Genomic DNA, 18,254 nt, shown 5'->3' with positions numbered 1-18,254 from the left:
ATGAGGGCTGTGACTTAATTAGACCCCAAGGACTGTGCTTTGTGTGCAGGATTGGGGCCGGGGAACCAATTTTGTGGGATCAGGATCAGGACCGGGACTGCTCAGCTCCGTTTTGGGGGGATTTTGGGCGGCGAGGGGTCCGCGGGGATGCTGCGGGCGGAAAGAGCCGGCACTGCTGGAATAAGGGGGACCCTAAAAGCGGCCTTAAAAGAGGGGGGGGGGACACCGGGACACGCGTGGGGTGGGCACGGACACGGGTGGGTGCTGGGATGGGGACGGGGGGGGCGCAGGGATGAGGGGCGCAGGGATGGGGGGCGCAGGGATGAGGGGCGCGGACACGAGTAGGATGGTGGGATGGGGACACGGGGGGGGTGGAGGGGACACGGAGGGGACCCGGGGGGGGCCGTGTCCAGCCCAGCAGCCGGGGGTGGGACCGGGGAGGGGTTTTGCGGGGCGGCGGCGCCTGCGCGGGGCGGCGGCGGAGCTCCGCGAAGTTGTGCGGGGCCCGGGGAAGTTTTTGGGGAGGCGGCTCCCGGTGCCCAGCCCCGGTTCCCGGCGTGTCCCGGTCCCGGTGCCGGTGCCGGTGGCTTTCCCGGTGCCGGTGCCGGTGCCGGTACCGGGCCGGCCATGGCTTTTCGGAGGCGAGCCAAGAGCCACCCGCTCTTCAGCCAGGAGTTCCTCATCCACAACCACGCCGACATCGGCTTCTGCCTGGTGCTCATCGTCTTCATCGCCCTCATGTTCGAGGTGAGAGCCCCCCGCCGCCCCCCCCAAGGCTCCCCCACTCCCCACGGTCCCGTTTCCCACGCGTGTCCCCCCCCCCCGGGACACCCGCACCCATCTCCGTGTGTCCCCCCCCCTCCTGCTGTGGATGGGGCACCCTGGGTGCCCCTCACCCCATTACACCCCCCCCAGGGGCTGTGGGGCAGATCCCCGCTGTTTTTGGGGCACCAAACCCTCTCCATCCTCGGGGCACCCCATTAATCCTCGGGGCACCCCATTAATCCTTGGGGAACCCCATTAATCCTCGAGGCACCCCATTAATTCCCGGGGCACCCCATTAATCCTTGGGCACCCCATTAATCCTCGAGGCACCCCATTAATCCTTGGAGAACCCCATTAACCCCCAGGGCACTCCATTCACCCCCCACCAGCAGTGGGACCCCCCCCCGGTTCCCCCAAACGCTCCCAAAACGGACCCAGTCGTATGCAGGACCCCACCGCTGCCTTTTGGGGTGCCCCGTCCCCACCCCAAATAAAACCCTTTAGCACCACTGAGGCTCACGGGTCTCCGCTGGGTGCTCGCCAACCCCGCTTCTCCTTTTGGCTCCCCAAAATCTGCCTCCCTTGCTGGGGAGGGTCCCTGCCCCGCACGGCTCCCCGAGCACCATCGGCCTCCCGTCCCGTGCCCGGAGGCTGCCTCGAGCCCCGGCCTCCTGCGAGGAAACCTTGAGCCCCGGTGGATGCTTCCAGGTCTCGTTTTGGGGCTATTCCTCCACTTTGTCCCCTTTCCAGGTGCTTTTTCCAGGTGCCGTGGGACGAGCGCCGCGGGCTTCTGGGCCCCCGGCCTCCCCTCGTCCTCCGCAGGGAAACTTTGGGTTGGCGAGAGCCCCACAAAGGCCGAGCAGCGCCTTGAACGCCGCCTCTCCCCCTGCTCCTTCCCTCTCCCAGCTCCCTTTTCTCTCTTTCCTTTTTTTATTTTTTTTTCCTTTTTCCTCTCCTCTTTTCGGGGAGGAGACAGGGGAGGGCTGGAGGCCGCCGCGCAGCCTTCACCCTCTCCGGCCTCCCTACGTGGAGGCACCTCGGGTGGGCAGCGGCCGGAGCGGATCCCCCCTAAAACCCTGCCCAAACCCTCCCCTCCAGCCCAGTGCCACGTTTCAACAGGGAATCCGGGGACGGGAAAAGGGGTGGCCGGGGAAGAAGGGGGCCTGGCAGAGGAGGAAAGGCTCCTTCTCCAGCAAATCGCAGGAGGAGGAAATCCATTTCCTTACCCCCCTCCCGATGGCAGCCCCCTCCTCTTTGCTTTTCTTTTATTTATTTATTTATTTATTCCTTTTCCTGACTTCTTTTTTGTTTTTTGTTTTTTTTTTTTTCTTCCTGCAAAGGCGTTGAATGAGCTGCTTGAGTGCGTGGCAGGGATTTATGTAAGGGACGGCTCCTAAAGCTCTGGCGGGAGGGCCGGCGCCCGTCCCAAAACCGCCCGCAAATGCCCCGAAGTTGGGCAAAAAAAAAAAAAAAAAAAAAAAGAAAAAAAGAAGAAAAAAAAAATCGCCCGGGTTGCATCTCCCACGAGGTTTTCTCTCCCTGCAGCTGCAGCTTTCGGGGTGCCGCTGCTTTTGTGGGATTTCAGGGGCCGTGACGCCCCGAGGGCTGCTTTTCCCAAAATAACCCCTCTCCAATGCGAGCAGTGACCCCCCCGGAGGGCTCTTGTGTTATTATCATTATTATCACTGCTGTTACTATTATATTATATTTCGTTTTCCTCCTGCTTTGTCTTCCCCCGGAGGAGAAATCCTGCTCTGCTCTTCCCCAGGCCCCCCCCCGAGCCGCCCCCGCGGTGAGTTTTGGTGGCAGCTCGGCCGTGTCACCTCCCGGTGACATCCCCGGCCCTTCCTCCTCCTCGTCCTCCCGCTGGTCCCGCTGGCTTCCCACCTTCCCGACGGCGGAAACGGCCGAGTCCTGCTCACAATGGGGCCGTTTCCTGTGGAGGGGAGGGTTTGTGGGGCACGCAAACGGGATTTTTTAACCTTTTCCCAGGCAGCCCCGCGCCGGGCGGGGTGGAGGGGATGCTCCAAGGCTCGCCGAGCATCTCCCCGCCTCGAAATCCACCTCCAGCATCCTCTTTGGCTCACGACCTCTTCCCATTCCCGGCGGATCGATGGCACAAGGAGCCCAGTCCGCTTTTGGGGTGCTGCCCTGGCCGATTTGGGGACGGGGCGCTGGTTATTGGGGTGCCATGCACCTCGCGGGGACGTGCAGGAGGGCACTGAAAAGTTTCTGTGGTTTTTGTTGTGTTGTTTTTTTTTTTTCTCCCAAACCATTTTAAGTTTGGAAACGCGAAACAGCTGCTCTCCGTCTTTGCATATCTTTCTTTATTTTTTTTTCTTTTTCACCCTTTTTGGCAGAAAAATGAAACCGAAGCCGGGCTCGGCTGAGCCCCCAGCTGTCCAGCTTGCATCAGGGCGCACGGTACAAGGCCGGGCAGCATCCCTACGGGCTGAATTTGGGGGAAATCTTGCCATTTCGGGGGATTTCTCTATCAGATGCCGCGATCTGTGCATGATGGGGAAACTGAGGCATGATTTTAGGGCTCCTTCCCACCCAGAACCATCTGCTGTGGGCAGGTGGGGACAGGGCTCGGTGTGTGCTGAGGGCATTTGGGGTTCAATATCAGACCTGGAAGGGCTCGAGGCTGCCTGGAATTTGGGATTTCGTGCAGAAGTGACTTTTCCCCAGCCTCCCCGGCCGTGCTGGTGACCCCGGGCAGTGGAGGGGCTGTGAAGGCGGCTGTTTACCTTCCAGGGCTCTGGTCCAAAGTTTGGTCTCTGGTGTACATACGGGGCCTGGGTTGAGCCATCCCGGCTTGGGGGCTGATGTGGTTTTCCTTCAGCAAACGCTCCGGCTGGCAGAGGGGAAGAAAACGGAGCAAAATCTCCCGATGGTGTTTTATCTGTAATTAGAAGTTGTTTTTCAAGCCCAGGAAATATTTTCCCAGCTTGGGCTGCAGCAGCTCCCCCGGCCTCCCCCGCCGGGGCTTTGGAGCCGCTTCCTTCCTTGGGAGGAGCTGGAACCCGAACGGGAGCGTGGCTGGGACCCCACAAATCCCACCAGGGTGAGGTTTTGGGGTGCAGGAAGTGGGGACGGGTTTTGGAGAGCTACCTGGTGCTTCCCCGGCGAAGGATGCTCGTGGTTGATTGACCCCAAAGGGTGCTGGCATCCCGAGGGACCTGGACAGGCAGGAGAGGGGCCATGGCCGCCAGGACATGGGGCCATGGGGCTGGGCACCCTACAGGGGCACCCAGGGGTGTCCCCAAGCCCCAGCTGTGCTGTGATCCTGGGATTTTGGGGTAGGTGCTTGGATGTGTGCGCTCAGGGTCCTTTATTACAAGCAGCTTGCGTGCTTGTACACGTGAAGTTGGGATTTTGGTTGGACTCTTGTCTCATGGGGGGAAAAAAAACATCAAAAAAGGGCCGGGGAAGCTTCGGTGCTTTGTATCAGAGACCAAACCCAGGTGATGTGCAGCTTTGATGCGTGGCTACATCGCCCCGTGAGGAGCAGCCCAGGCCACTCTGAGCATCCCACCTTCCCAAATCCGTCTGATTTAAGCACATCCCTCGTGCCAGGCAGGGTGAGGAGCATCTTCCTCACCCCTTTGTGTTGCACAGGGGTGCCTGGAGCAAGCAAGGACCGCAGAGCATTTCCCATATGGTCCCCACGTGGCTTGGCCAGATGAATCCCGCTCCCACCTTTTAAAAATTCCCTCACCGGGCTCTGGTTTCGGAACAAGCACCGCTGCAGGTCTTGTGCCTCTGAATAATGCTCGCTCTGCTCTTCCCGTTACCAACTTCTCCTTTCTCTGGCCGAGAGCTTGATGTGAGCTGAAAAGCACCGCCAGCTGCTTCCCGAGCTGAGAAATCCTCAGCTCTGCCTTGCAGGGGAGCTGGAGGTGCCCTTTCTGGAGGTGCCCTTCATGTCGAAGTGGTGGGGAGGATGCTCTGAGCCCTCAAAAAGCCCCGGGACTGCCTCCAAAGACTGCAAGTGAGGCTCCCGTGATGCCCACCAGCACCCACGGGGCTGATTACGGCCCCTCTGGCTGGTTAGGAGGCTTCATCCCGGGGGTGCCACCTCTGGGTGGCAGCCAGACAGAGACAAAAACCCCAAAAACACATCCCTGCAGCATCGTGGCCAGCACTGAGCCCACGCATTTACCTCGTGCCCTGCACCAGCTCACTGTGGGGTTTGGCTGCACAGTCCCGGCCATGCCGTACCGCTCCGGATGAAGGAACTTCTCTCTTTCCTCTCCAGCAAGGCTCGCAGGAGCCAGGAGCGTCTCCGTAAGCCAGCCACGCGATGCATTTTTTCCATTACCACCCCAAATCCTGCCCGTGGTCTCCTTCTCCTCGGGCACTTTGCGTCTTGTTTCTCCGCGAGCGTTTCGGTGCCGGGCTCCAGCCGAGCTCCAGCCCCTTGCTCAATGCTCCTGGGGGTGGGACGGGAGCACTTGGCAAAGCCCCCGGGTTGTTTTTTCAACCCCCCCCACCTCCTTCCAGCCGCGTCCTGCGAGACGTGAAGCAATCTTTCCAGCTGGGTTTTTAACAGCCTGCAGCTCTCGAGATGTCTGGGGGAAGCGCAGCAGCGGGGTGGGATGCTCGGCTCTGCCCCATCGCCACGAATCCTCCTGCTTCACGGCCAGGGCATCGTTCCCTTCGATTAAAAGGGATAAATTAAGAGCAAGCAGCACAGCCCTGCTTTGCAGAGGACCCGATGTCTCATCCCAAGGGTTTTATTTCGTTTAATTTCATCTGGGGGTTGAGAGAGGGACGGGGACACGCAGAGCTCAGTGAGGCTACAGCAAGGGTCACACCTGGATGGGTGCTGCCAGAGGGATGCAATAGGAATCCTCAGTCCTCAATAGGAAGCAGGATCTCCCCCGTCAGGCTTTGCTGGCTTCTCCAGCTCTCTCCCTCTTTTATCCACCCCTTTCTCCTTCCCAAATCCCTGCTCCCATCACCTGCTGCCTGCACATCTCCCTTCTGCCCCGCTCGCATCCCCTTTCCCAGCACGGTAGGAAAGGGGAACAAAGGCTGGCAGAGGAATTAATTAATTTAACAATGAATTTGCTTTTTCCCCCCAACTCCTGTGTGTTTTTGACAGGTCACAGCCAAGACAGCCTTCCTGTTTATCTTACCTCAGTACAACGTCAGCGTGCCCACGGCAGGTAAGAGGCGCTGCTGTCCCCATGCGATTGCCCCAAATCCCCAAAATGGGGAAGCCCCAAATCGGCTTCCACCAATGTAGGCTGCTTGGATCTCGCCTGGTGGTACAGAAAACTTGAAAAATCAGAAATGGGGGGAAGCAGGGCTCGGTCCCTGCTTGTATTTTGGCTGCTGCCTCCCAGCCTGGCAGTGATTTAGGCACCGGCGTGGGCCAAAGGCTCGGGGCACAGAAAGCCACCCCTAAGGAGAAGCTGAGAAATCATCCAGCTGATGATCAGGGCGGTTGGGATTAATGAAAATAAGGAGAGGGGAGATGGTAGGTCTGCCGTGCACGTCCCTGAATGTCAGGGTTGAGGAACTCGGCCTGCTTCCAGATTAAATTGTGGTCTGCGCTCCCCCAGAGCCCAGTCCAGACGGTTTCCGCTGCCTGTGTACTGGGTGATTTATCCCTCCCTGCTGCCAGGAATCCCAGGGGCTCTGTAATCACCTTGCTTGGGGTGTGTGACAATCAGAGAAGAAGCTGTCCCCCCTCTAGCAACGATTTAACCCAGGCTGGAGCCCTTTTTCCCAGCCCTGTGGCCCCTGGCACAGTCCTCACCTCTCTCTGTCTCCAAAACAGACGGCCCCAGCCGAGCTGTGTCGGGAATAACCCCACCCCAGAAGACTTAAGCCCTTGGAAATGTAGGAAATGGGTTGGGTTGGGAGATTTGACCCCAGGTTTGGTCTCTCTGCAGACGGGGAGCTGGTCCAGTATCACTACGGGCTGAAGGACCTGGTCACCATCCTCTTCTACATCTTTATCGCCATCATCCTGCACGCGGTGGTGCAGGAGTATGCCCTGGACGTGAGTGTGTTTGGTGTCTTGGGTTGATGAAATATCTCAAATACCGTGGTGGGGATGTGGTCCTGCTTCAGTTAAACACGGCTCTGGTGTGATCCATGGGCTGGGGTGGCCACGTGTGAGCCTTCATCTCTGGGGGCTGCTTGGGATGAGGAGGAAGAGGAGGAAGGAGGGTTGTTGGCCCGGCGGCTCACATTTTCTTGTTCCTTTTCTCTCCCTCGGGCCCATCCCAGAAAATCAACAGGCGTCTCCATCTCTCCAAGGTCAAACACAGCAAGTTCAATGAGTCGGGGCAGCTCGTCGCCTTCCACCTCACCTCCTTGATTTGGTGCTTGTACGTCGTCGTGACGGTGAGGGCGCGGTGCCGGCTGCACTTGGGGTTCCCCGGGTGGAATTTTGGGTGTCTGGAGCACAAAACTCCCATGGGAGCAAAGAATTCATGATCAACCCTTGGGCTGAGATGGGCACATTTTAGCAAAAGCTTAACCCAGGACCTCTGTGAGAAATAGGGGAAGGAATGGGCTTGACCTGGGGTTTGGTTCCTGTGATGCTGCTCATGGATCTGCTCACCCCACCGATGCCAGCAGGGCTGGAGAAGCAGCGTAACAACGAAGCCTTGTGCTGCTGAGAGCTCTTTTCCACGCCTGCAGATGTTAAAAAAAAAAACAAACACTTGGTTTTGGTCCTAAGCAACGTGATGGGGGAGTGGGAACGTGGACGGGACCAAGGTTTGAAGGGGACTGCAGAACGGTAGCAGGGACAGAGGGTCCCCGTGGGGTGTGGGGAGCAGAAGAAGAAAATCCTGGAAAAAAAATGTGCTGATTTTGCCCTGTGAAAGGCTGGGTGGGATGAGTTAGTTTGGCTGCAGCTTGTGGGTCCTTCTGTGCTCGCTGACCTTGGAAGGGATTTGGGGCAAACAGGCAGATGTCCGTGATCCCTCTCTTGGTGAGGTGGCGGTGGTGGGGGACGCAGAGAAAAAGGGAAACCATGCAGTGCCTCGGGTTGTTTTGGGGATGTTTCAGCCCAAAACAGACGGGAAAAAAACTTGGAGTGGAATCGTTTCGTATTTTTTTGGAGAAAGGGAGGGAAAAACAACAGACGGCGTGGGGAAGATGGGATGGATTTGGCAGCATGAAGCAGTGAGGATGCTCTGCTACCGGTTGGGGTCCAGCTGTGGTCCCTGGCTTGGGGATGCTCGGGGAGAGGGGTCCTCTCCTGCTGCTCAGGGGTCCTGCCAGCCCTCCTTGGAGGACCTCGGCCACCTCCAGACCAGCATTTTTGGGGTCTGCAGGCCGTGTTCCTATCCTAGGCTGCATGGAACGGGACATCCTAGCAAAGCCCAGCGCAGCACCCCTGTGGCAGGAGCTGTGCTTGTGTGGAACAAGAGGGGAGCCCCTGGAATCCACCCTGCAAAGACAGGGGAAGGCGTGTGGGTGGAGAATGAAACTGTGCAATGCATCTTGAATTATTTCTGTGGGTGTGTGAGTCCTTCCCCAGCAATCCTGCAGCCCCTCAGGCCCGGGCAGGCCACTGGGAGGTCTCCCCGGAGCCTTCTCCTCCCCATGCCCAACACCCCCAGCTCCCTCAGATGGCTCCAGAGCAGAGGGGCTCCAGCCTCTGCTCCTCCTCGGGGCCTCCTCTGGGCCACCCCCAGTTCCTATTTTCACTCCAGCACTAACCCACCCCGTCGTACCCACGCGCTGCCTTGATTTCCCTCGCTGAAGGCTCGCCTCTCTTCTCTTTTTCAGGAAGGATACATATCGAACCCCCGGAGTTTGTGGGAAAACTACCCGCATGTTTATCTTCCGTAAGTGCTCACAAGGGCATTTTGTTCTCGGGCTGACCGCTTCCTTCCTCTCTACGGTTTTCCCTGCGGCTGGGAGCGGGGTGCTGACGGCGCAGCACCCTCCGCACACATCCCGGGGGTGGCCATCTCCTTTGTGCTTGTGGGGAGGGTGTTCCCGGAGGGCTGCCTTCGTGAAGAAGGTCCTCACAGCTTGGTTATTCACCCTGGATGCTGCAGCACCTCGGGCAGGTTGCTTTGCTCTTTGTTTTTTTTTGTGGTAGAAACAAAGTGGGGGGATAATTCTCCCTTCTGGGTTTTTTTTGCAAGAGTGTGGTTTGCTGAAAGCGTGGGCACAAAGCCCTGGAGAGAGCCCAGACTCGGCCAAATGGATGATTTCAGCCCAGAAATGATGCCTGTGAAAGGGGCATCACCTGGTGTGGGGTGGCCGGGGATCCCCCCGTGCCCCTACAGATCCACCCTGTGTCTTTTAGGTTCCAGGTGAAGTTTTTCTACCTGTGCCAGCTGGCCTACTGGCTGCACGCGCTGCCGGAGCTCTACTTCCAAAAAGTCCGCAAGGTGAGAGCCGCATCGGGACCCGAGGCTCTTCGTCCTCTGGTTTTAGGGCAAGTGGGATCCGGGAGAGGTGGGGACGGAGCAGGGCGAGGGGATTCATTCTGCTTTCTGCCTCTGCCAGGAGGACATCCCCCGCCAGCTGCAGTGCATCGCGCTCTACCTGGCACACATCGCCGGCGCGTACCTCCTCAAGTGAGTCCCTGCCCCGGGCTCGGGGCTGTGCAGGATTGGGATTTTTTTGCCCCAAAAGCTTCAGCCGGGGTTGGGGGTCAAAGGGGGGAAAGGCGGCTGGGCTAAAGTTGAGCTTCTGGCTGTGGGATGGTAGACGAGGGGCTTTTATGGTGGTAAAGCTGCCGGTTTGGGCTGCTTCATCTCCTCGTTGCTTTAATGTTTTCGGGACAGGGATTTGGGGCGAGACGGCCAGCTTTGGGCTGGTGCTTGCTGCAGCTATGGGATGGCAGATGTGAAGGACCAAAGCCAACCAGCCCGGTGATACTCACTTCTTCTCCCTCTCCTCCTAGCTTAAGCCGCCTGGGGCTGATCCTCTTGCTGCTGCAGTATTTAGCCGAATTCTTCTTCCACATGGCCCGGCTGGTCTACTTCACGGACGAGAACAACGAGAAGCTGTAAGCGGGCGAGTTGGGAGGAGGAAGGGGCTGTTGAGTTGGCCGTGCTGGGCTCGGAGGTGGGATGTGCAAGGAGAGAGGTCTACAAAATGCTTCTCCAGCGTGTCCTGTCCTTGTGCTGCCGTCGAGGGGCCGTGCTGATGGAGGGACCTGCTGGGAAGGTGGCCGCGGGGCACGGAGGCTGCTCCTGCCGACACCTCTGCTTGCCTCCCCCTCCAGGTTTAACGTCTGGGCTGTTGTCTTCGTGGTCACCAGGCTCTTCACCCTCACCCTGTACATCTTGGTCATCGGCTTCGGGCTGCCGCGGGTGGAGAACCAGGCCCTCGAGCCAGAGAAGGGGAATCTCTTCAGCTTCCTCTTCAACAACATCCTCTTCAGGTAGGGATGTCCCCCACCTGCTCCCTCTTTGCATCGTTTCGCGTGGCTGCTGGCACGTGAAAACCTCCCCCGTTGTGTTCCTTGGTTGTTCTCCTGGCGTGGGCGAGAAAAGCTGAGTTTGGAAAGCCCAGAGGGGATCTGAAACCCCCTCTGGGGAAAGCCCTGGTAAGCAGGGAAGGTGTGCAGGCAGCCAGCAGGGGTGAAGGCTCCTGAGCCACGGCAGCAATTAAATTAAGTTGTTAATTGAAGGAAATAACCAGTTGTAAAGGATGAGTGGAAGCAGGCACCGTAGGGAAGGACTCACAGGTTCTCCCGTCTGCACCCCTAACGGTACTCATGGGGTCAACGGAAAGGAGTTTTTCCATCTGCTTGGCTGTGTTTTGGTGCCTGTTGACGTGGGGAGCAGAGGAGGGGATGGGTTCCCTGTGCCTTGCCATCTGCCCACTGGGGCTGGGAGCCCATCTCACCATGCAGCTTCACTTCCAAAATCGCTAGGACTGGTGCCTGACATCCATCCAGTCGTTCCCAAGCTTTTTCAAGCCATGGGTTACACCTGAGGATTTGGGGGACTCCCCAAGCTCCCTTCCAACTTTGTAGAGAACAGCTGGGGTTGGTTTCCCCTGGCAAAGATGGGTTGGACGATGCTGGTCGAGGTGACCACCTGCTCCTTGAAGGCCCTTGGCCAACGCTGCGGGTCGGAGGCCGGGTTTGTTGCGGCCCTGCTCCTTTTTTTTTTTTTCTCAGCCTGCCTCTTCTCCGCCCTTGCCAGAATGAGTGTGCTGCTGTTGGTGTGCCTCTTCCAGGCCTCGGTGATGTGGCGCTTCATCCACTTCCAGCTGCGGCGCTGGCGGGAGTACTGGCACGAGCAGAGCAGTCGGAAGCGAGCCGCCGCCGCCACCGCCGGCGCCAAGCAGCAAGCCAAGCCTCTCAAGAGGGACTCGGGTGAGCATTGACGGGCCCCGGGGTGGCACCGTGTGGAGCTGTGTCCTTGGTACCTGCCTCTCTTGCTGAGTATGGGGTGATGTCCCAGGGGTGCTGTGGGGCAGCCCTGAGAGGGTTTGAGGTTTGGGGCTGTGTGGGGTGAAGCAGGGTGACGTTTTCTCTCTTTCCATCCCCAGGTTACCACGAAAACGGAGTGGTGAAGGCGGAGAACGGCACCTCGCCGCGAACCAAGAAGCTGAAGTCGCCGTAAGGAGCGAGGGGACCTCCTGGGGAGGAGGGCGAGACACCAGGACTAAGGGACCAGCCCGGCCTCCCGGGCCTCGCGAGCGGCTGGCACACACAGGTCATCCTCCCAAGGTGTCTCTTGCTCCCCTCCCTGCCTTTCTTGCTCTCTCAAACCGTTTGCAATAAAACCAAAAAGGTCCCCTTCCCCTGCTCCCTCCCCCTCGTAGGAGCCTTTTCCGAGCCTCCTGGTTTTGCCTTCCTCTTTCCCACCGTAAATAAGCGTGCAATTTTGGTTTTCTACTTTAGTATTTGGTTATTTTGTTGTTCGATTCATTTTTTTGTTGTTGTTACAAACGCATTGTAGGTGGTTCCGAACATTATTATTATGTTTTTGTTTCTACAGCATGCTTCTCCCTTCCCTCTGTGCTGCTTCCCCGAGCCCCCGGGTCAGGGCCGTGGCAGTTTGAAGGCTCCGCGTGTCTCTTTTGGGATCAGGCTCCTGGGGAAAAGCTCTGGGGCTCTGTGACCCCGAGGCTCAGGGTGATCTCAGCTGAGGGTTGCCTCTCCTGGGGCACACCTGGCCAGCACTTGGCACGTGCTGCGGGATGTCAATGCTGCAAATAGGGACCAGGGGCTGAGGGAGGAACCTCAGCCGTGTCCTGTCTCGCGATGGACTTGTGGTTGAGGAGGGTTCCTCCAGCTCCTGGTTTTGAGCTAATTTTGGAGATGTGGGCAGCAGGGAAGGGAGAGAAGATCCCTCTTCCTATAGGACCCGCGTCCTAGCCTTTGCTTGCCCCAGCTCTTCTGGTACAGCCGGGTCCCTTTTATCCTCTTGACCACCCCGTAGTTGTTTGGACCTCCCAGCAGTGAAAGCTGGGCTCGGGGCACCGCAGCTCGTTGTGCCTTGTCATGGGGCAGTGATATCCTCAGGTCCAGCTGAAACCTGGAGCCCTGCCCCGCTCTGAGCTCCTGTCAGCCTCGTGTGCCTCCTGGACCTGGTGTTCTCATGGCTCATAACCACGTCCAGCTGAGCAAACTGGCTGCTGCAAGGGGGTTTTGCGTTTATGGGACTGTGCCCCTCGTGCTATCGCCGTAGCCTTCCTTGTCCCTTTCGTACCGGTCCAGCCGTGCCACCTGCAGCCACCAGCTTCTCTTTGTTTCCGAAGGATACACGGCCTGTATCCACCCAAGGTGCTATCAAATGCAGGGTTTCTTCCAAAAAATACCTACCCCCTTCGTCCCTTTCTGAGCTGTGAATGAGGTGACGTGGAAGGGGAAGGAAGGGCGGCTGCAAGGAGCAGCTCGTGCAGTAGGAAAGGCCTGACCTGTGGGCAGATGGAGTTGTCTCAAACCTACCTCAGAGGCCAGCTGTGGCTGCAGACCACTCTTCCCTCTTGCTCCTGCCCGCTGCCACCCGTACGTCTTGGCAGGAGAAGCCCAAATCCCACCGGCTCGGTCCCCTGCTGCCTCTTTGCCAGTGGGCAGCATCTTCTGCCTGCGGTTTCACGGGGCACCGGGCTTCTTTGGGTGCTGTGCACCAGCCTGGATTGGGCAGGTGGGCGCTGAAGGGGCACCTCTCACCCCATAGCTCTCCTCCGGGGATGCTTCTGTAGCCGGGCTTTGCTGTTGGTGCCTTTTGTGCAGCAAAGCCGGCTGTAGGCTTCGCTCTGCGTCGCGACGGCAGGAGCAGGCGAGCGGTGCGCGGGGTCCGGGAGAGGCTGGGAAGTCTTTGGTGCGCAAGTCGGGATCGAAGCCCACCTTCCTTGTGGGCAGGGGGGATGCGTGGTCTCGTGGCGTGTCCCTCGCTCAGCCCTGCAGGTGGCTGAGCTGAATCCGAGCGCGATTCGAACTCGGGCTCTCGTGCAGTGAGGCTGGCACAGTTGTCTTTCATACCTTTTTTATTCCATCCCTGTTTTGGGGAATGGGAGACAGTTGGTTCTCTGCTACACTTCGAGTTGTGTTTTTTCTCCCCCCCTTTTTGTAGGTGTCTTTTTTCCTTTCCTCCTCCTCTCCGTGTTGAGCCTCAGCTAATGCTGGGCACCAGAGGGAGAAAATGCGTAGGGACATGAGTACAGTTGGTCAAATTCTGCTTGTTCCTCTGTCTCTGTGACTTCTGGGTGTCAAACAAGATACCAGCAGGATTCTAGGGGAAGGATTCCCTCCCCCTTTTTCAGGAGAACTGAGGAAGGAGATTTTGGAGCAGAGCCCTTGATGGCACCTTGCAGTCGCTCCTCGTAGTCCTTGCTGGGCAGATAATTCACTGTTTGGCTCAAACAGAGGCAGTGCAACATGATGAGAGGGCAGGGAAAGAGCTTCATGTGAGGAAATATGGGGAAAAAGGTCTGGTGTGAGACGCTTTTCCTTTCACTGCCTCCTCCTTCCCCAGCCACCCGCTGCCACGTGCCCTCCAGGAGCACCCGGTGGACAGCGTCTCCGGAGCCAGTGCTGGGGCACTGGCTGTTAACAACTGACACAAACAATCCCCCAAAAAACTGGCTGCTGAATGATTCCTCCTCCTGCCTGCTTCGCTTCAGGCAGCTTTCCCACTTGCACAACCCTGCGTCTCCACAAAGTCACTACTTGTGTGTTGGATCCCAAGTGCCTTACGTTGCCAGGTAGCCTCCTGTGCTAGATCCGTGTGCTGTGTACCCGAAAGCCTTCCCTCTCTACAACTTCTGTACAGCATAAGCCACATCCGTGTATTTTTGTTTGTTTGTTGTTTTTTTATGTTGTCTTTTTTTTCATAGAGCTACCAGTACAAGGGACAGTTTGGTTTGGAAACATTTCCATGTTGCTTATTTCGGGTTGGGTTGGTTTTTTAAAGCTAGAGCTGATGTTTGTTGTTGGTTGTTTGTTGTTGGTTGTTTTTTTCCCTCCCATCTTTAGTCTCTTCTGAAATCTCTTGTTGTGCCTGAGCGTGGCATGACCCCGTTGTTTTTCTGTGCTGAGCCTTTGCTGCGAGGCAGCACTCACCCTCGTCCCAGAGGTTTCCAGTCTGTCTGCTTCTGTCTCCATCTTGTAGTGCAAACACCATCCCCGGGCTGCGAGCCTGCAGCAGCTCCTTTGTGTCCACGGCATTTCTCAGCAGACCAAGCCTTCTTCTCAGCCCAAAAAGCTATTTCTTCCCCCAGATGGGGAATTTCCATTGCAAGCCCTTAGCAGTCCTCGACTGCTTTGTGTAGAGATGCTGAGAGCCCCCTTTCACTGAGCGGATGCTCTTCTTGCGCCCCATCCAGTCCAGCCCCATGTCTTCTGCAATAAAAAAGAAAACCCAACAAACCCAACCCCAAACAGGAGCTCTTGTCTGCCGCAGCGTGGAAACTGGTAGAGACTACCCAAAACTTGCAAGTTCCTACTCCTGGTGTAATGCTTTTGCTTGCTCTGCACCCTTCCTGTGGGCATGAGACTGCTTTTGTAGTCTGTGTCCATTACAGACCTAAGGTCGGGGACTGAGTACTCCATGATTTTTGGTGTGATTTTTGGTTTTCCTGCCCTAGCCTAGGAAAGCTTTTGAAAAAAACCGACAGTAGTTCTCTCTTTTTGTCTTAGATAGCTGGGGTAATGGGCTTGGGAAGAGAAGGGGGTTGAGGAAGAACAGATGTAGCATTTCACTTACAATGTCTGAGTGACATTGTAAGTGACATTATGGGGCATTACGGTTATGTTGTTTTTGTTTAGGATTCTTTCTTCTTACTCATTTTGGGGTTAGTGGTAAAGAAAACAAGTTCCAGTTTCCCCGTAGGTCCCCTTGCCCTTGACTCACTGTTTGAAGATGTATTTTTGGTAGGCTTCCCTGCTGGAGGGGAGAAGGACTGCTCTAGGATGCCTTCCCCTGACCCCAAGTTACTCGGAAGCCTGTAGGTACCCCGGCTCTGTTGCAGTGCGTGGGGATTTACGGCAGCATCTGCCTCTCGCCTCGGATGAACTCTTGGTAGACGGACCCCGACGTGCATCAACAGGAGGTGGAGATTCTGGGCTGTGATTTACAGCCTTCCTGTAAGCTTTAGGAGCGTGCTGTAGACAGTTTGGCAGGCTCGACACTCAAACTGTGAAGTATGTTACTTAGCCTCGGGGCCGGGGGCGGTGGTTGCTGGCAGTGGGTTGTTGTAAACGCCAGGCGGAGGCACAAAGCTTTTCCTTGGACACGTTGGGCTCCACGGACCAAACTTCAGCAAAGGAACCCAAGGAAAAATTCTGTTCTTCCATATTTAGTGCAAAAAGTTCCTGATTTTGGCGGGGGCGGGGGGGGGGAAGTGACCGCCTCCGATATTTTATCTCATTTGTTTCATCCTTCCTGTCACTTCAAATTTTTTTGTACGTTTTGTTTGTTTGTTTGTTTGTTGTTAAATGACTTTTGTGATAAACTCAACAAAAGTATTTTCTGAAATAAATAAATAAAAGGCATAGATTCCTCCACTGCTGCTGTTCACCGATGCTTTACCGCGGTGCTGAGTTGTACGGTTTCACAGAGCAGGCTGGGGTGGGTTGTACTTCTCCTCCTCCTGCCGTGCTAGACGAGTCTGTTCCCTTTGCTGCGGCATCTATTGCCCTCAGATTCCCCACAGCTGCGGCTCCCATTCCTGAATTTTCCGTGTCATAGGCAGCTGCTTCTGAGTTAGTTATCTGTGGCTGCCTCGCTCACTGGGAGTGGAGGATAAGGGCATTTGGGGGATATGATTTATTTGATGTGGCTTTGGTGCATGCTTTCTGGTGAGCTAAATTGTATACTTTCCGCAGCTGGCCCTGGGCATGATACACGATTTGGTTGAGTATTAGGTTACCGTTTCATAGCATGTAGAGGAAACAAATTCCAACTTTCTTTTCTACGGCCCACAGCTCCAGTAATTTCATCTGTAAGTTTTTGGCCTCTGGCAAAGCTGATTAGGGTGCCCTTTAGAAGTCAGCCTTTGTCAGCTGCTGCTTGGAAGGCACCTCGTGCAACGCCAAGGCGTGCTTTGAAATCAGAGGTGGACCTGAGATAGCTTGAGTGACTCTCGGTCGGAGTGAAGAGCAGCACAAAACGGGCCCAGAAGGGAAGAGCGGTGACCTTTCTGAACAAGGGGAGGCAGGAGGGAGCCGTCGTGTGGAGATTCAGCTGGCTGAGGGGAAGTGGGAATCCACAGCACAAAAGCTGATTTAAATAAGCATTTCGTTCCAAAGAGCTTTGTTCTCTGCTGCCTGCGTGATAGCTGCCCCTCATCTGTGCTCAACGGCAGTACCTGGCAGGTGTCATCGGGGCTGAGAAGGCTCCTGCCCCGTTTACCTTCACGAAGAGATGAGCAATCTGAGCGAAAGTGTCAGAGCTGTATTGCTATGCCAACTGTTAAGTTTTTCCTTTTCATTGGACCCAGCCTGTAAGCTGACAGATTGCCTGAGATGGGTTTAGACAGCATCTCGGTTCGAAAGCCATTCTCCCAACCTTTGTTAAAAAATGCAAAGCTGCTGTCAGCGGATCTGTGTACAAACCCTGCAATTTCCATGAGATATGTGAGAGCTAAAGCACTACTCCATTTCAAGTAAATCCAGAATCAGAATTGTTTTTGTGGTGGTATTTTTTTTTTCTCATTTTAATCCTTAGCTACTCCAGGCACTGAGGTACATTTATTTTAAGGGGACTTGTTAACACTATAGCAGCCATACATGACTTGCTTACATTCAGACTTGCAAGCACGTGTTTATTGTGGTCCTTGGCAGGGCTCTTGGGTCTTATTGTAATGCAAATAAAAAATTAAACTGGCAGTCGTTAGTGCTTGAAGGTGAAAGGCACCTTTCAACTCTGTAAGAGAAATCCAGAGTGCTCATCACTCCAGGTTTCAGAGCTCTTTTGCTCTAGCAAGCCTTACTTGCTAGTTCAAGCATTTAAAAGTTGTGAGGACAACAGAAGAACCTGGCTTTTGGTTCTCCAAAACTTTTTTTTTTCCTGAGAGTTTCATTTCAATATCCAGCAGTTCAGAGGTTGAGTTTGGTGGTAGCAAAAAGGGCAGGGAAAGGTTGGGAAAGAAAAAAGTTAACCAAGCCAGGGTGAAATTAGTAAGGCGGGAAGGGTGAGTGAAGCAAAGGTGAAAATTAGAGCATCCTTTTTGAAGTATGATGTCGTCCAGTCAGCTCAGCTAAGGATATTACTGCTGGTCTTGTGCTTCAGCTTCACGAGGGGAAGGCTCTGAGGAAGTCACGGTAGTTTATCTTGTCTTCTCCACAAGAACACAGGTCAATCAGCTGGGGGGAAAAAAAAGCAACAGCGTAAAGAGTTGGAAGAAGCTGCAAACATGTATTTTTTTAGGGAGAAGTATCCAGAGGTACGCCTTATGTGACAGAGCAGAAGATCTCATTCCCCAGTGTGGAAGAGCTTCCTACGTCAGTAGACCTGCATCCCAGGTAACCTCGAGTGCTTATGGCTGACCTATGCAGGGACAAGAGCTTAAAGCATGTGAGTTTACTCCTGATTGCCCTCTAAGTGTCACCACAGTGACAACGGAGCCACGGAAAATCAAGTGTGACCACAGACTGGCACAGGTCACAGCAAATCCTTCAGAAACCCCATAGAAATTCCTGCCAAAAGCGTGATGGAGGCAGCATATCCGAACGGTCACTGTTCAGTGATGTCGCTTGCTGTGTGCACACGGCATAAAGTGGAGTGACGTCGCTTGCTGTGTGCACACGGCATAAAGTGGAGACACAGATAATTGAGCTCGGTGACAGCCCTGCTAATGAGCCAGTTCTGGTATCCACGCCTGACCCTGCATTGTGTTACAGAGCTATAGCCTTTGTATGCTTACGGGGAAGAAAGAGGGCTTTTGTTTCTTTAATTGCATAACTAATCTCCTTCTGACACCCAGGGAGATGGAAAAGGTCTAATATCACAGTTCCTTGAAAGGATTCTTCTTCCCCTTGTCGCCTGGAGACAGATTTACTAGTGTTGTTCTTGTGTGACTGACAGCTGTGCTCC

The 18,254-nt window shown here is 55.7% G+C and overlaps 2 protein-coding genes and 1 long non-coding RNA gene across 4 annotated transcripts in view; 2 read left to right on the top strand and 1 right to left on the bottom strand.

Annotated features, from left to right (window-relative positions):
- The first annotated feature begins 460 nt into the window (after nucleotides 1–460).
- Nucleotides 461–15,724, top strand: TRAM2 (translocation associated membrane protein 2). 2 transcript variants are annotated; one of them, XM_068678859.1, is made up of 11 exons: nucleotides 461–747; nucleotides 5,876–5,939; nucleotides 6,672–6,781; nucleotides 7,012–7,128; nucleotides 8,527–8,585; nucleotides 9,056–9,140; nucleotides 9,259–9,329; nucleotides 9,659–9,763; nucleotides 9,983–10,141; nucleotides 10,886–11,083; nucleotides 11,260–15,724. In XM_068678859.1, exons 1-11 carry the CDS (start codon nucleotides 628–630, stop codon nucleotides 11,492–11,494), a joined length of 1,323 nt encoding a protein of 440 aa, XP_068534960.1. In that variant the 5' UTR covers nucleotides 461–627; the 3' UTR covers nucleotides 11,495–15,724. The 2 variants fall into 2 exon arrangements, with proteins under 2 accessions (XP_068534960.1, XP_068534962.1); XM_068678861.1 differs by having other exon boundaries at nucleotides 464–747; nucleotides 10,911–11,083; nucleotides 11,260–11,440.
- The window catches only part of EFHC1 (EF-hand domain containing 1), a 19,139-nt gene continuing 15,647 nt past the window's right edge, over nucleotides 14,763–18,254 (bottom strand). The window contains exon 11 of the mRNA XM_068678858.1: nucleotides 14,763–17,524. Within this exon, the coding sequence (XP_068534959.1) occupies nucleotides 17,453–17,524 (72 nt within the window). The 3' untranslated portion in view covers nucleotides 14,763–17,452. The remainder of the gene's footprint in view (nucleotides 17,525–18,254) is intronic.
- The window catches only part of LOC137854900 (uncharacterized), an 18,484-nt gene continuing 17,686 nt past the window's right edge, over nucleotides 17,457–18,254 (top strand). The window contains exon 1 of the long non-coding RNA XR_011095444.1: nucleotides 17,457–17,683. This is a non-coding gene — a long non-coding RNA (uncharacterized lncRNA). The remainder of the gene's footprint in view (nucleotides 17,684–18,254) is intronic.

The sequence above is a fragment of the Anas acuta genome, chromosome 3 (genome assembly GCF_963932015.1).
Source record: "Anas acuta chromosome 3, bAnaAcu1.1, whole genome shotgun sequence".
Lineage (NCBI taxonomy): Eukaryota > Metazoa > Chordata > Aves > Anseriformes > Anatidae > Anas > Anas acuta.
The sequence above is the reverse complement of the archived record's forward strand: the minus strand, read 5'-3'. Positions and strand labels throughout refer to the sequence as shown.

Excerpts from the sequence above, each read along its gene's own strand:
- TRAM2 (XM_068678859.1), top strand. The coding sequence starts at position 628 with ATGGCTTTTCGGAGGCGAGCCAAGAGCCACCCGCTCTTCAGCCAGGAG. Across the intron at positions 6,782-7,011 it reads TGCAGGAGTATGCCCTGGAC|AAAATCAACAGGCGTCTCCA; the intron begins GTGAGTGTGTTT and ends GGCCCATCCCAG. Across the intron at positions 9,330-9,658 it reads GCCGGCGCGTACCTCCTCAA|CTTAAGCCGCCTGGGGCTGA; the intron begins GTGAGTCCCTGC and ends CTCTCCTCCTAG.